We start from the raw sequence: 17,088 nt of genomic DNA on the forward strand, positions 1-17,088 counted from the left end.
GTGGAAGATACATAGGAAATCTTACTGCACTACTTGAAGACATTTCTGACCTCTTTTCCCAGCTTGCCGTACTTGACTTATGTGGAACACAAAAATAAGGAACACATTATTTTCCTTTACTTTCTTTCTTTAAGAAACAAAATAAAGCAAAGCAAAACAAAACACCACACACTATATTGTAAAGGTCTTGCAAGAGAAGAGTTAAGAATTTATATCACATAGAAACAAAGTACATGTACTTGAATTTAAGACATGCTTTTGAAAATCTGTATCTATAAGGCAATCAAAAAAACAAATACATAAGTGCACTTACTTTTTGAACACAAAAATACCTTTTCCTGCTTTGAAACTTACGTATGGCAAAAATTGCAGTAAATTCCTTTATTATTGTTGTTTTATTTTACAGATACTGTCATATTCTGACGGCAGGATTCCTTCTTCTCCTTTGGTGTTGTACAATACAGACAGATGAAATTACAATAATACAGACAACTACAACACATCCAGCTACAATTGCCACTATTAGTGTAATGTTAACGCCGTTGCTGCTTTCTCCACCACTGCTGCCTCCACCCTCTGAAGGCTCAGATGCTTTTGGAGGGATGTACCATGTGGCTTTTGCTATGTTAGATATGTCTGAAGTCAAGCTTTCATTATCAACAGCACGCAGGGCAATGTAGATTATGGTACCATTTTCTAATCTCAAATTTTCTGGTTTAAATTTAAATGTTTCTTTGCTACCAGCCTCCTGAGGTGTGAGATCAGAGGAATTCACAGAAGTAGCATTATCAAATTCATCTTTTAGGACCAGAAGACTTCCACTGCTTTTTATTATGTACTGGACAGCTAGGGAAAAATGAACATGCATAACAAAAAATTAATATAGATGTTTTAATATCCCTGCTGGGCCGCCCCCCCCCCCCCCCAAGTAGGCAGGTGCTGTTTTAGGATTCCTGTTAACCCTTACTTTGCAGCATCAAGGGTCTATTGTTCCCAAATCTGGGAACACTTTCTTTTCAATAGCCTTAAAAATAGTTTCACCAACACTTAGCTCTGTGTGGACTGTGCAAAATGTAGTTGAATGAGAAGCTCTGCAGTCCAAACACAAACATATGGCAAAACAGCAATTAAAATATGTGTATACAGAAGGGGTGGGCCTTGCACAGTCTGTATTCTTTATCACAGCATGAGGCTTTGATACCAAAAACTGGGAAAGACACAGAATTAATCTGCCATTTGTGTAATTAGAGAACTTGTAGTTACATTGCTATACATGTGTTTGTCTAATTTTTGAGATTCTGCTGTTTCTGTGTCAAGGTTGTAGCTTTTCAAGACTTTCCCCTCCTCCCTATGTGTCTTATATCTCTTTCTCTGTTTAGATATTAGAGCTCCATCAGCTCCAGAACAATACAGGATCTTGCTGTATTTTATTATATATATATAAAACATTATTTTATAAAATTCTTATATAACATTTTAATAACATTCTTTCTTTTATGTATTTTTTTTTTTGTAATGTGAAAAATTAAGGACAACTAAAACAAGTATCACGCAACAGGGTAGCTTTCTGTTTGGTTCCATTTTCAAGTGGGAAATACATAGCCCGAATCCCTGTTTGGTGGTCGTCAAGGCATGCCTTATCAGACAGAAGGATCCATCACATCATACAAAGTGTCTTACTCACCTTTTCCAGTGTCCAAGTCATCTCCTGGAGCTGTCCAGGACAAGACTACTGTTTCATTTTCTATATAAGCATCAAGGTCTGTAACTTTACAGGGTGGAAAACCTCCTGTTGAAATGTTATCTAGTACAAGAGAAGTTGTTGAAATTCTGCTGAAACTTCCCAGCTTGGCTTGGATGTCTTCATCAGTAGTTTCAGGTCTTGGTGCATTCATCTGAATTTTACCTGTTTTAAAAAAAATTTCAACTTGCACCATGACAAAACTCCAAACTACATTTCTTTTTATTTTTTCTGTATCTTATTATCTCTTCTCATCCTACAATTTTTCTTTAGCCTATTCAAGTTTAGTAGAAGGTTGGTGAGCTGAAGACAGAAAATGACCATTAGAAAAGCAAGTTGCAGATGTTGGTGAATAATGGCTGTAAACAAGGTCATTTTTTCTATCTCTTCCTACATATATTGCAGGCTTTAGGAGTATTTCTGTTTTACAGGCCATACAGTGAGGTTTTTAGACCTTTTTATATCAATTCTTCTAAATTTCACTGTGTATGTGAATATTAAATTGCAACAACTAATGTATCTCTTCAGCATTAAGATGAAAAGTACTTTAAAAAATCCAGAGAATACAAAAGCTATGTTTCCTACTAACATTAACTTGCATACAAATGTTGCATGCTGAATATATTTACCCCAAAGCCCCATTTTAAAATCTCAAGAATTATGGATTTGAAGTTTTTGTTGTGAGCTGCAGACATATAGACTCTGAGCAATACTTACTCTTTTGTGGCTGTCAGGAAAAATGTTATTTAGATTAAAGACAATATTTAATACTATTCCAGTACATAGCAAACACTAGTTGGAGTTGGTTTGTTTTGTAGTAGAAATAATAGGTGGAATATTTGTTAAGATCAAATACCATTTTGTGAACCTAAACGATCACATTTGCTTCACTTTTAGACAACCCACCTCCCCACCTGGAATCACACAAATAATTGTCTATTTCATGAGAGTTCTTACCATTTTCTATGTACCCTGGTACGTACAAGGCTCGATTTTGCCTAAGACCAAGTCTGACAGTTGTATTTCTCCCTTGGGCGCTGACTTTTAGACTGTACCTTCCAATGCTTTTTAAAGAAGTAAAGTACCTTGAGTAGACTCCATCATTCTTGACTGTGTCAGCACCTTGGTATAAAATTATTGAGAATTAATATCTAGAACAAAATACCTGCTGGTAAACAGGTTACTATTGCTATTCATACACAAATATAAAACCTGAACATTACTATGTGGAAAATCTGGCAATGTTTTGATAATGTAGATGTCTTTAAAAACAGGCATTGTCGCATTATGATAAACTGAATTCATAATATATTTTGCTTAATAATATATTTTGCTTAAAAGAACCATTTGGTATTGACATCTTTAATTAGGTAAATCTCTTGTTACTATCTGTAACCACCAACTTAATTCTTACTGACCATCTAATAGGTAAAACACCTTTAAATTGAAAAACAAAACAAAACCAGCATAATATAACCTTTGGTCAGGAGTTCATCAAGACAAGGTTCTTTCTCTAAGCGAACTTGTGTGGTTGTACCTGACTGACTGCAGTAGATGGTCTGCTGGTGGCATACAAGCTATCTATTCTAAATCCTAGCAGCAGTACAAAATTAACCTCACAGGTTCAGGAGATAGATGGTGTTTAAGAAACACAGGATAACCCACTGAAATCTTAGTTATGAAGCCTGATTTAGGGCATAGACATAACTCAGTCATTAATGGTAAGTCTGAAGAGAACGCACAGACTTGTATTCCAAAATGCATGAATGCAAAGGATTTTGTTGTGTATACGGAACCTTACTTACCTGCACCATTATCAAGAAGTTGAAGGGTTATTGGTGTAGCACCATCCTTCTCTACAGTAGCTATCACAGTTGCACCAAGAACAGGCAAGAACCCTTGGCTAACCTCTGCATAAACAACAACTGGATTTGGTGCGATGTTTGCCTTTTTCATGTAAGCTGCCACATTCACAGGAGGAACAACAGAAGATGCTGCTCGAGAGGTAACTGTTACTGACACATTTTGAGTTGTTGCATCCTCATTTTTAATATAGTAATGCCAATCTCCGACCTGCAAATAAAATGCAAAAATATATTTTTAAAAACGTGAAAAAGCTTCATGCTCTAACAGGACCATTGTTTCCCTTACATAATAATAATAAACAACAAACGAAACAAAGACTATTAAAGAAAAGCAATATGCTAGTGTATAGGAAATATTAATTCAGAAAAATAAAAGAAAACATTCAGTCTTTACCTCTGCAGTGCCATTTATACTGAGTCTAGCTACTTTTGAGTTTATATTATCTAATGTAAAGTCTGAGCTTCCATACTCTTTTCCTTGAGGGTCCCTCAGAAAGAAAAATGGCTTCATGGCACTCCATGCAATGACGAAGAAAGTGTCGTTTCCCACAGTTTTGTCAATGGTCACAGTACTATTAATCCATTCAGAAGATTTAACATCTATCTGTTTGCTTTCAAGCTGTTAGAGAAATAAAATACATGTTATTGCTATTCAGTAAAGAAGCATTGGAAGCAACTGGAAAATGAAGAGCAATTTGGCATAACTGTTGAATGAATAAAAATGCTTTCTGAAATGACTGCTTGCATAGTAACATTGATTTTAAGTGTAAAAATATGGTAAAGAGAGTAAGTTACAGTAAGTCCTTCACATCTGTATTTAATTTTATCTAGCTATCCAAAGCATTGTGCCACTAAGTTGTATTTCTACTGTAGTTTGTCTGTCCCGCAGATTTTTAGGAAAGAAAAAAAAAAGTATCTCCACATATGACTGTACAGCTTACGAGTAATAAGAAAGAAGACAGAAATTAAAGTAGAACAGAGGAAAACATATAGAAAAGAGAAGTACACAAGATTTCCTGTATTACAGTTATAATAATTTTGCATAATTTCCTCTCTTTTATATTAAGAATGATAAAGTCTACATTAAGAAAACAGCCTGTCATGACCTTAATTTTGTTTTCTGCTGTTTAGGTGGGGCAGAAGAGTCAATTCAAGGCAAGAAAAAAATTAAAAAACAATAGACATGCTTTTTAAATCTACACTGATGGATGTTTATAATCTAGCTACCTTTGCAGTGGTATATTTCAAAGCATAGAAGGAAAAAGAGGCGTTGAAATTCAGACCTGAATAGACTGTTGAGAACTATCTCCACTTCCTGATGTAATTGCACTGAATGCCTCAATTAGCTTATTGGGGAGGACTTCATCTACAGCATAAAGTTGTAAACCTCCTGAAAGACAAGAGTAAAAGATTTAACAATACTAATTTATACTCTAAAAATGACAGTTTTTATGTGGCTTCTAGTACCAAATGTTTTACTGAGATAGCCATTTTATTAATAAAAAAAAAAAATAAAGACATCTTTTTATTAATGCAATAAAACATATATTATAGTAAAAATCTATTTTGGCTCGTGTGATCAGGTCACTTTCATCTGTCATTAACATAGTCTGCCTAAAAATCACTCCCTGCAGCAAAACATCACATACGGCATTTTTAGTCTTTTCTTAGTACTTTTGGATTTGGAGCCACATCTTATCTTCCTCCTCCCCCCCAGTGTTAGGGAGCGACTGCAGTGCTGAGCCCTGGGAAGCCTACACGTGGGTATGAGTCTGAAAACGCACAGCATGTGCACCTCTCAAATAAGAGTATTTATTTACTATGCATGTTTGAAGTCAGATTGCTTTCTAGATCTACAGTAGGAGTCTTCCTTTTCCATGGCATTTGCAGGTACTGTAGCATGAAGCAACACCCCTATGGATAGTTTTAAATGGTTGTTTTAGAATTAACTATGTAGCTCCAGATCAGCTGACAGCTCTGCTAGGTAATGACAAGGGCAGTCACAGCATTTACACTAGTTCACTTCAGCTGCAGGAAATGGAGAAAAATTTTGTTACGTACAATGAAAAAAAAAAAAAAAAAAAAAAAAAAAAGCTTAAAATTTGAAGAATATAGAGTGTTCTAGTCATTGTGTGTTATGCCGAAAATAAAATTATAGTCATTGTAGAGCACTACCTCTTACATGCTGTATGAGAATATCATAATTACATCTCTTTAATAATACAGTATTATCATGTTGTTGTATTTTTTAAATCAAGATAGGTCAATGCAAAACTGTGGATAAAAAGAGTTCTGCTTGTTTGCATTAAAAAGCCCATCATGAAAACCAGATTTTTTTTAAAATTAAATTTGTTTAATGTTTTACAAGTCAAATGTAAAGACCAAAGAATTGCCATGCTTTGACATCTTCAAACTTCTATATACGTGACAAAGAAACAGTGCATTTAGAAAATTTACCTGTTATATTTGAAAATTCTTCTAATTCTTTGGCTGCGTTGTTACCCAGTGCAATGGTATGAATTATTGCTCCACTTTGTTTCACTTCATTACGGCAAGCTGACATACCATTATCCTCTCCATCTGTCAGTAACACAATTTCTGAACCATATGTTACACTGATTTGATTTGTAATAATCTGCATTGAGACAAGAATTTGAGATATAAACTGCAGAGTAACTTTTAAATATTAGCATATCCCAGAGCACAAATAATATATGCATCTAGAAGTACTGTGTTAACTTCTAATATTATTATAATTGAAATTGCAGCATGTACTTGCTTAGACTTAGTAAGTGTTAAATTTTAAATAAAAAATATTTGACATAAGTCCCTTCAAATTGAACTATTCTATTCAGGGAAGACACTTGTCCCTGGCAATATGGAATATGTCAGAAATATTCTGCCTGCATATGCTTTGCTGTTTCATGGAATGGATATTTAAAAACTTGTGTCTGCTGCCTGAAATTATTCATCTTTATTCTCCAAGCAACATTTCAGAGTGAAGAAGGAAAAGTACAGAACCATGGGGATGTTTGTGTTAAAGTGAAGGTGGGCTGGAAGTGGTAGGGATTGTCCACCAGGAGGCCTCTGTCTTAGTTGTTCCATCCCACTTTGGTCACCCATCTTCATCCCGAACCGCTGTCCCGACCTCTCTGCCCTGGGCTCTCAGCTAACTCAGTAGTCTCATTGTTCTCTGAATAATTTCTGTCTTTCTTCCTATTTCCTATACATTGCTACTTGTTCAGTTTTGCATCTGAATTAGGTGACATCTGCTGGGATTTCAAACATTGCCAGCCTAAGAAAGAAAAAACAGGCAAAAAAAATAATAGCATCTACTCATTACTGTTTCCCCATCTCATGATTTGTACATGGTTTCACAATTTAGGGGCTTGATTTGTGACTAGTGAGCCCTAGGAATTAAGAATACCACTACTGCACATTTTCCCATGTCAACACTTATCTACCCTATATGCTTATCGTGATTCATTAGCCAGATCCCTTGTGTTTTCTCAGTCCATATTTTGCTAGAAAAAAAATCTTGAAGATGTCAGGTATACAGGATGTCCATTGTCATGCTGGTCTGCAGACTTGCCTCTGTGTATACGCCCAGCAACGTGACCTGCCTGTGTGTTTGCCCAGACATTTCAGAGTTTTGACTGCAATACTCCATATTTCACAGAATCACCTCGGTTGGAAAAGATCTCACCTATTCCAACCTCTGACCTAACACTAACAAGTCCTCCACTAAACCATATCCCTAAGCTCTACATATAAACATCCTTTAAAGACCTCCAGGGATGGTGACTCAACCACTTCCCTGGGCAGCCTATTCCAGTGACTAACAACACTTTTGGTAAAGACGTTCTTCCTAATATCTAACCTAAATCTCCCCTGGTGCAACTTTAGCCCCTTGTCCCGTCACCAGGCACGTGGGAGAATAGACCAACCCCCACCTCACTACAGCCTCCTTTCAGGTACCTATGGAGTATGATAAGGTCGCCCCTGAGCCTCCTCTTCTCCAGGCTGAACAATCCCAGCTCCCTCAGCCACTCCTTGTAAGACTTGTTCTCCAGACCCCTCACCAGCTTTGTTGCCCTTCTCTGGACTTGCTCAAGCACCTCAATGCCATTCTTGTAGCAAGGGACCCAAAACTGAACACAGTACTCGAGGTGCAGCCTCACCAGAGCCAAATACAGAGGGAACAACCACTTCCCTAGCCCTGCTTGCCACACTGCTTTTTATACAAGCCAGGATCCTGTTGGCCTTCTTGGCCACCCGAGCACACAGCTGACTCATATTCAGTTGACTATCAACCAATATTCCCAGGTCCTTCTCTGCCAGGCAGCTTTCTAACCACTCATCTTCCAGTCATTTCCTTCCATTACAAGTCATTCAAGTAAAAGTAATCTCTTAACTTACTTTTGCACAACCTAAATACAATAAGCTTTGTATGTTTTCAACTAGAGATTCAATTTTCTGAAATTTGATTATTCTTGAACTTCACTTTGCAATCTGATCTTATTTTTCAATATCCTTTTTCAAAAAAGGGCATCACATCCAAATACTATATATACCAAATTTTCTCCTGATAGATTCAATGATCATAATATCTTTTTTAACTCTACCATTACCAAGGAAATCCATGTTCAGTGGATTCAGTGGAAAGCTGTTAAGCATGTTTTTTGCTTTTTCCTCATTTTCCGTACCTCCCAGGAGATATTTCCACATTGTACTTTACCTCCAGTCCTTTCCGTACACCTGCACAGATGTTGGTTCCTCCATTAGCTGTTGTAGGCAATTTTTTAACAAGATTTTGACGTACTGCATCACTGGTTATTTGTTGCAATGGATTTTGTACATATGCAGAAGACTGAAATGTGACAATTCCAACCCAGGAACCAACTTCAATAATTTGGAGCAGAAATACCTCTGCAGCTTCATAGAGATGTTTGATGCGGTTGTTCTGTATGTGAAGAAAAACAACAATTTTAGAATGCAGTCTCCTTTGAAAAGCTTTTACTATGAACAAAATATAGAACATTTTTAAGTTGTTTTTATTAAGAATTTTAAAACTATCTGCCACAGGGTAAATATGTACGCTCAGTTCTAAAACATAGGAGATGTGTACCATGTTCTGGTATCATGAAAGTGTAGCAAACTACAGTTTCCAGGAAAGTTGTCACTAGGCAAACTCCATCTTCGAATGTTATGAGTTCATTCCTAAAAAAGGAATTTTTTTCTATGGTGGTAATGAAAAAAGGAAATGCCTACAATTCCTTAAGAGTAGGTTAGACTAGAGACTAAGCATTTTGGAAATATAAATTAAAGTAGAAGAATGAGTATGTTAAACGCAAATATATGAAGGTATTACTGAAAAAAAAAAAAAAAAAAAAAAAAAAGTTATATTTGGAAACATTTCTCTCTGCAGCTAGCTATTCTTACAGTATTTTTTGTAATTATCTTAATTTTGTGTTTCAGCATTACATTATGTACTAACTGCTTTAATAAAATGTACTATGATAGACATCTGTGTTATAAAAATCATATAATTTATTACAATTGCAGATCTTTGCTGAAGATCAGTCTGGGCTAGAATGACATGTCTGTAGATAGATCCCTTGAAGGAGCTCTACGGGAGAATCCCACAGTTATTGTATGCATGCCATACCTGTAGAACTGGAGCATATACTGCCTTATGCTTCTTCATGTAAATTTTGGTTTAAGGCAGGACTGCCAAATATTTAAGAATATTTCTCAAACTGCTAGGGACTTTTGAATTATTTTGTTGAGATGAACGGTCTTATTTTTAGGCTTGAATTCCTGTCAGAAATGAAACTCTGAATTTGCAATATTTTCAGTAAAAGAGTAACGGTTATTGGCTCACTACTGAACCTTGGAAGAGGTAAGTTGGATAAAGAAATGCAGAATGTCATCAAAAAAGTATATATAGGTTGATTTTTTAAATGCTTTTGGAGTATGCTTAGAGGTTTGAAGTCTATTAATAAATCATGAGATATCTGCCTTACCTACCCAGATAAATATGTCACATTGTTTACAGGTTTATAAAAGCATTGTGCTTATTTGCATAAAAATCCTATATTCAGGTATCTTTACTAAACTTTGCATCCATAAACAAACTTGGCATGTCCTGCCTGTGAAAGAATAAACCAACGCAAAATTTTATGGGAGAAAAAAAAAAAAAGAAAAAAGAAAATAAGAAAGAAATATAGCCTCAGCCTTGTTAAAATGATACAGCATTATGGCAGCTCACACTCTTAATCCCAAAGAGAAATATTGCAATGAGGGAAGAAAATCAAGAAAAATCTAATTTTTTGATATATTGTAACCTGCATGTTTACTTTAAAATTTTAGGATTATTCATAAAGAAAATACAATTTGAAATGCCATCTATGATACATTTTCTGCTTGGAAGAAGTATAACAGCACTGTGACTCCAGGTCTGGAACAAAGGAATGAAAACATTTAAAGTGGAGAGTTTAGAAGGAGAAAAAGAAACAAACAAACAAATAAACAAAAAACACCACTAAGTCTAGCCTAGAAGTGTCATCTTTTTCTTCAAATGATTTACTGTGGGAATTCAAAAAAAAAAAGAGTAACACTTTTTTTTTTTTCTAAAGTAATATAGTTAATGACTGAATTGATTGAAAATATTTTCAATGTTTTAACTTTTTCTGCTTCTTACAATTTTTAGTTAAAATTGCATATAAAATGTGTTTTCTTACCGATGACATGCTCCCAGAAACATCCAGTACTAATGAGACTGCTCTGTCTTGGGTCTGCAATAGACTGAAGGTGGTCTCGAAAGGGGGTGCAGAACCATTTACAACAGACGAGTTGATAAAGTCCTCGGATTCCATTATTACTTCCCATGTGCTTTTGTAGTCGCACATCTTATTCTGCATATTTGGAGCCTCACCATTGTGAGTGTTATCATCACAAAATGCAACCACCTAAAAAGTTGGATTGAAACTAATAAGAATTCTGAACCCAACAGTTTGAGCATAAAAGAGTATCTCATTAAAGAATAAATGAAGTTTGTGGTGAGCAACAGGGCAAATTGGTCTTCTTCTCCAACAAACGTCCTGTGTGTCATGCTGCCTGGCCAGACAGGATCTTAGAAGAACTATAAGATTGTTCTTCAAAAGAGTGTAATAGAGCTAACTAGCTTTTTTACAGTTATCTTATGGGAAGGCATTTAGCAAGAATGCTTCGTTTTTATGCCTGTTGACCAGATTTTCCAAACAAGGAAGAAGAAGGTTGCTGAGATTTCAGTACATCTCACCCTTATTGACATGGAACATTTGTCAGATCACTTTCTCAAACTGCTTTGTCTTCTCTTTTGAATAGATTTTATTAGAATTTATAGCATGAACCACATTCCTTGAAATTGACAGAAGTTAATCAAAGTAACCTAACTGATCATTAATTGACTAGACCCCAAATGTTACTAAACTCCCAGTCCAGAAATGGCTAGTAATACTTACAGAAGGTAAGCTTTGCATATACATAATAGAAGATGTGTGATTTTGATTTTTATCTGCTACAAATTTACATCCAGCTTCATATAGCTGACCATCATATTTGCAGTCTCTTTCCTCACACTTGTTTCCACTGCAGCTTTGGAACACAGGCTTACCTATGACACCAGCTGAACACCTATGGGAAGATAAGATAGGCAGGACTGGTTAAGAACACATACATAATCTGCAACAGGTTATTTATTTGAATTTTGATTGCCGTAGCACAAATTGCCATTGACACAGCACTGTACTACACACCACACAAGCACAAAGGTAGACAGTCTCTATGCCTCGAAGAGTCCTCAAACTAATCTAGAAAGGGTTATAATCAGAAAACACTTGTGGTCTTTTGTTGATGAGTTGATAAATTTCTTGTAACGTTTATAGGCTATGCATGAAAGACATTCTGCTAGTAGCTGCAATGCGATAGACTGCATTGGTATGCCTGACCAAGAAAAGCTTGAAATAATTCTCTATGTCCATTCAGTTATTGTCCTCCTTTGTAGAAGCTGTTTAAAATCACAGAGGTTTAATTAGGGAAATTCAGTGTTGTTAATAACTGCTATTTAACAACATTATCTTAAATATGTTTATAACAACTGGTGACTAAGTTTACAGTTGCACACAAAGCAAAATATTATCCAGCCTGATCCATAGAACCTGTTACAAAACAGCACTGAAGGCAGCTGCTTCTTTCTGGGTCAGGTAGGCAATAGACAATGCTGAGTCAGTTTCTTTTAATCTTATGAACAGATCACAGAGACTCAACAAAGTACAAACTCAGCACAGACAACAAGAATATCAAAAACATTATTGAAATGTTTAAAAGTGAAACGTAAAAGCAGAAATATGAAAAATGATACCTTGTTGCTTCAACACTTGCTTTTTCAGAATTTATGGACACATAAAAAGGTGTGTCAATATTATATTCATCGAACACTCCCCAGCGAAGGTGAGCCCACTCGTGGACAAAAACTCTACCTGTTGAAAAGCAGAAATATGTGCACATTCAAAATACAACTGTTTAAAACCTACACAGCATTTTGATTGCTCTTTTTTACAAACTCAGACAATTCTTATCTCAGGAAATACAAATAAATAAATAAATAAATATTGTGAGAGTTAAGCAACAGGAAAAATATTTTTTCCTTGAGGTAAATATGGAATCACAGAATGGTTTAGGTTGGAAGTTTGGAAGGAACCTTAATGGTTTAGGTTGGAAGGGACCTTAAAGACCATCTAGTTCTGCCCCCTTGCTGTGGGCAGGGACACTTCCTACTAGACCATGTTGCTCAAAGCCCCGTCCAGACTGGCCTTGAGCACTTCCAGTGATCTAGAGTTTCTCTGGGCAACCTGTTCCAGTGCCTCATCACACTCATAGTATAGAACTTCTCTCTAACATCTGATCTAAATCTACTCTCTGTTAGTTTAAAACTGTTACCTCTTGTCCTACCTAGTAAAGAGTCCCTCCCCATCTTTCTTGTAGGCCCCCTTTAGGTACTGGAAGATCACTGTAAGGTCTCTGGGGCCTTTTCTTCTCAAGACTGAACAACCCCAATTCCCTTAAGCCTGTCTTCACAGGAGAGGTACTCCAGCCCTCTGATCATCTTCATGGCCTTTCACTGGACCCATACTAATAGGTCCATATTTTTCTTATGCTGCAGCTGCAGGCCCCAGAGCTGAAGACAGCACTCCACGTGGGATCTCACGAGAGCAGAGTAGAGGGAGTGAATTCACCAAGTTTTTTAATTTTGGCAAGCAAACTGGAATACCCAAGTTCAGTAGTCACTTTGAAAAATCTTGGCCATTTCATATTAACAATAAAGCAGGCAGTTACATTAAATAGCAGTATTACCTCTTTCTCCATAAACGTTAACCAAATTGTCATTTAATAGGAAGTTAGGTGTGAAATGGATGTACCGTCCTTTCTCCTTACATCTTCCATACTGCAAAGTATAGGGATCATCTCCATATTTCAGAAAAGGGTCTGCTATGATGACATCTGCCTAAAATAGAAAGACCAACAGCATGGGTGTAGAGAAGGGTTAGGTGATTCTTCCTCAATTAATTTAGTCCAGCAAGTATTTTTATCCCACCAGCGCTCCCACTAACTCTTCTTTTGAGTAAGCACTTACAGGATTTGTTCTACATTTTGCCATGATTCATAATGTAGACTTATCAGTCTTGCTTTTCTTTGTGGTTCTAATCATACATAGTTCTCTAAATCATACCTTGTTATATGATTCTGTTTTTAATCTTGAATAGTTGCCATTTTTCTTCCATGTTTTAGGAATTATAATTTTTACAGACTTGAAGAAAAATCGATGTTTTGTAGCTTCAAACAAGTAATTAGAAGCATCTTTAATCATTTTCTAGAGAGTGAAAGAAAATAAAATATTAATATCAATGTTAGCATTTAAAGTTTGTACATGTGATGAATAATTTACCTTTCTCAAGAAACAGTAGTAGAATAAAGCAGAACTGAGTACATAACAAAAATCACAAAATACTACAGTCTGCACTAAGAAAAGAAGGAATGAAGAAGCCAAGACCCAAGTTGTTCTTGGAATCTCTCAGCAGTTCTGTAACTCTCCTCTTAATCAGAGATAGCAATAAAATCCACCCTCTAGCCTTCATATGAGATAAAAATTACTGAATACAAGAATTTTATCCTTAATACTGACCTGACAGCAAGTGAAATTAAATGTCCATGTTACATGCACACAAAATAAAGCTAAATGAGATTTCTTGTAGACATCCAGTTTGTCAGGACTGAGAGTGATAGTGAGTGCTAACCCCATGACAAGTTGAGTAGTAATGAGATGTTGTGCTTCAGCTGCCCCCATGCTACCCCTTGCCTGCTTTTCAAACAGAACAGAGTACTTTAACTAGTTCAATGAAACTAAAGGAATGGTGTAAGAGGAAGTTCTCATAAGGCCAGCTACCCTGTTAATTTATCAGGTGGTAGGTATCTTACACCAACAGTAACCATCACTTCTATCCTAAAAAAAACCACACATATATATAAATAAACAATAATAATAATAATAATAAAGTTTAGTAGCTTGTCAATGAAAATACAGTGATCTAAACTTTATTTCATTGTTAAATAAAGAAACAGTGACTGACAGTAGTAAGTAAACTATCACATCCAATTTTGCTTTGTGTAAAACTCTTCTCATTAGATGAAAGAAGCCTGAAAATGTTATAAATTTTATGGCTGACCAAAGGATGGTATCCTTCATACTCGATCTTAGAACTGACATGGGATTCTGACAATCTTACATCATGGTACAGAAGGCATTAGATTAGAAAGCATTAGATTAGAAGGCCTTAGATTAGATGGCCTCAGGATACAGAAGGCACTACACAAATTGGGGTTTTTGTCAGAATAAGTGTCCTGATTGGCACGTTTTTTCTAAAATAATTAGACTTTTCTTGCTTTTCAATGTTCCTGGGAATCTGGAGAGGTCCCAGTTGACTAGAAGCTGACAAACATTGTTCCAGTTTTCAAGAAGGGCAAAAAAGAAGGCCCTGATAATTAAAGGCCTGTCAGTCTCACTGCAATGCCTGGTAAAATTATGGAAAAAAATTATTATAGGAGTTATTGAAAAACACCTGAAGGACAATGTGGTCATTCATCATAGCCAACACTGGTTCACAAGGGGAATTCTTAATGAACTTAATTCCCTTTTATGACATGTTCAGCCATCTAGTTGACCAAGGTAAGCCAGTTGATGTAATCTTTTTGAATTTCAGTAAAGGTTTTGATACAGTTTCTCACAGTATCCTTCTGGACAAAATGTCCAGTATACAGCTAGATAAAAATATCATACAGTGGGAGAACAATAGGCTGACAGGTCAAGCTCAAATGGTTATAGTAAATGGGGTTACATCAAGATGGCAGCCAGTCACTAGCAGGGTTCCCCAGGGCTCCATTTTAGGGCCAGTTCTCAGTACTCTTTAATGTTTTCATAAATGACTTCTATGTAGGACTAGTACATGCTTTGAGTAAGTTTGCTGATACTAAATTAGGAGGAGCTGTTGACTCTGTCAGGTGTAAAGTGGGCTTGCAGAGAGATGTTGGCAATTTAGAGAGCTGGGCAATCACCAACTGCATGAAGTTTAACAAGAGCAAGTGCTGGATTCTGCACCTGGGAGGGGGCAACCGTAGCTGTACGTACAGACTGGGGAAGAGAGGCCAGAGAGCAGCCCTGAAGACAGAGATCTGGGGGTTTTGGTTAATAGCAAGTTGGATATGAGTCAACAGTGTGCCCTGGCAGTCAGAAGGGCCACCTGGGGTGCATCAAGCATGGCATTGCTAGCTGGTTGAGGGAAGGGATTGTCCTGCTGTGCTCTGCCTGGTGTGGCCTCAGGTCAAGTGCTGTGTGCACTTTTGGGCACCACAGTAGAAAAAGAATATAAAACGATTAGAGAATGTTCAAAGGATCACTTCAAAGACAGTGAAGGGTCTAGAGTCACTTGGATTGTTCAGCACAGAGCAGAGCAGGTTGAGGGGAGGCCTCATGGTGGCCTGCAGCTCTCTCACGACAGGAGTGGAGGGGCAGGCACTGAGCTCTGCTCTGGGGGCAGTGACAGAACCCAAGAGAACAGCATGGAGCTGGGACAGGGGAGGCCTAGGTTAGATATTAGGGAAGGGTTCTTCACTGAGAGGATGGTTTGGCACTGGAACAGGCTCCCCATGGAAGTGGTCACGGCACCAAACCTGCTGGAATTCAAGATGCATTTGGACAACACTCTCAGACATATGGTCTGATTTTGGGGTGGTTGTGTACAGACCCAGGTGTTGGACTCGATGATTATTGAGAGTCCCTTCCAACTCAGGATATTCTGTGGTTCTGTGAACCTGGCCAACATCCTACTCTAGGAGAATTGACCTATCAAGGCATCTAAATGGATTGTAATGAAAGTTAAGCCCAGAAATGCCACTAAATCTAAGCTTTCTGTTTTTGTTTGTTTGTTTGTTTGTTTGTTTTGTTTTGTTTTGTTTTGTTGTTTTGTTTTGTTTTGTTTTTCTTCCTTTATCCTTTAAAATTTTTTGAAGGAACATCAGGAGGCATGCCAGCTAATGACACCTAATAGTATAATCAACGAATAATCAACTCATTCATAGAACAGTCTTTCAGATAAAAATAATTTGGAAAGCTATTTAAAAGAATTTCATGCTGGCTCCAAACAGGGCAATTACAGCACTGTTTCAGATAATTACTGCTCTTTATAACAGCAATAGATGGCAAGACAAAGTAGAAATGACTGGTTTACTAACTATGGGATTCATCCATGATTAATTTGAAGCCAGAGGAAAAAGCCCTGTTTGCATAAATGGGACTTGTTACTTTCCAAGCAGAAAAAGTCAAGATGTTCTCAACTGCGGAAAATCAATGTATGGAAATGGAGATGTTCTTACCTTTGTGTTCAGGATGATGTTGGCATCTTCGGGCACACTGGGATTAATTGCAACAACCAAATCCTCATAGCCAGTCTGATTTAACCACACCATGGAACCGTTTGCCACATACAGAAGCTGAAAAGACAACAAAAATATAAAACTCCTAAACACCCCCATTATTTGTCCCATCTCCACACTTGGCATAAGAAAAGGAACAGGTTGTCAGCCTTATTTATACAAATGCCTTTGATGTCAAGAGAGGCGTAACACTTTGCAGGAAGACTTTGGTCTATGTGAGTACAGTGAAAAGTGATTGGATAAGCTCGTTACCTTCAGTTACACGTTAATTTCAGGAAGAAATGCTTCCATCTTAGTGCCACCTAAAAAATAAATTTTACTTCCTTATGCCTTTTCAGTTAGTCTATGTTACTTTATTTACTTAATGTCAAAATTAGTCAGGGTCCTTTTCTGAGTAAGCAGAAATAATTGTACAAACAAAGCTCTTTGGAATTTCATGAAAAAATATTTATA

The 17,088-nt window shown here is 36.7% G+C and overlaps 1 protein-coding gene across 1 annotated transcript; it reads right to left on the reverse strand.

Annotated features, from left to right (window-relative positions):
- Positions 1-116: 116 nt before the first annotated feature.
- LOC118171043 (calcium-activated chloride channel regulator 1-like) lies at positions 117-16,737 on the reverse strand. The gene is made up of 14 exons (XM_035333794.1): positions 16,576-16,737; positions 13,379-13,519; positions 13,003-13,153; positions 12,011-12,128; positions 11,112-11,283; positions 10,350-10,577; positions 8,345-8,569; positions 6,064-6,241; positions 4,890-4,996; positions 4,001-4,225; positions 3,547-3,814; positions 2,699-2,863; positions 1,685-1,906; positions 117-846 (listed from the first exon to the last, which is right to left on the reverse strand). The coding sequence occupies exons 1-14, from the start codon at positions 16,732-16,734 to the stop codon at positions 413-415; spliced, it is 2,793 nt and encodes a 930-aa protein (XP_035189685.1). The 5' UTR covers positions 16,735-16,737; the 3' UTR covers positions 117-412.
- Between the last annotated feature and the right edge of the window lie 351 nt (positions 16,738-17,088).

This window comes from Oxyura jamaicensis, chromosome 8, assembly GCF_011077185.1.
Source record: "Oxyura jamaicensis isolate SHBP4307 breed ruddy duck chromosome 8, BPBGC_Ojam_1.0, whole genome shotgun sequence".
In the NCBI taxonomy this organism is placed as follows: domain Eukaryota; kingdom Metazoa; phylum Chordata; class Aves; order Anseriformes; family Anatidae; genus Oxyura; species Oxyura jamaicensis.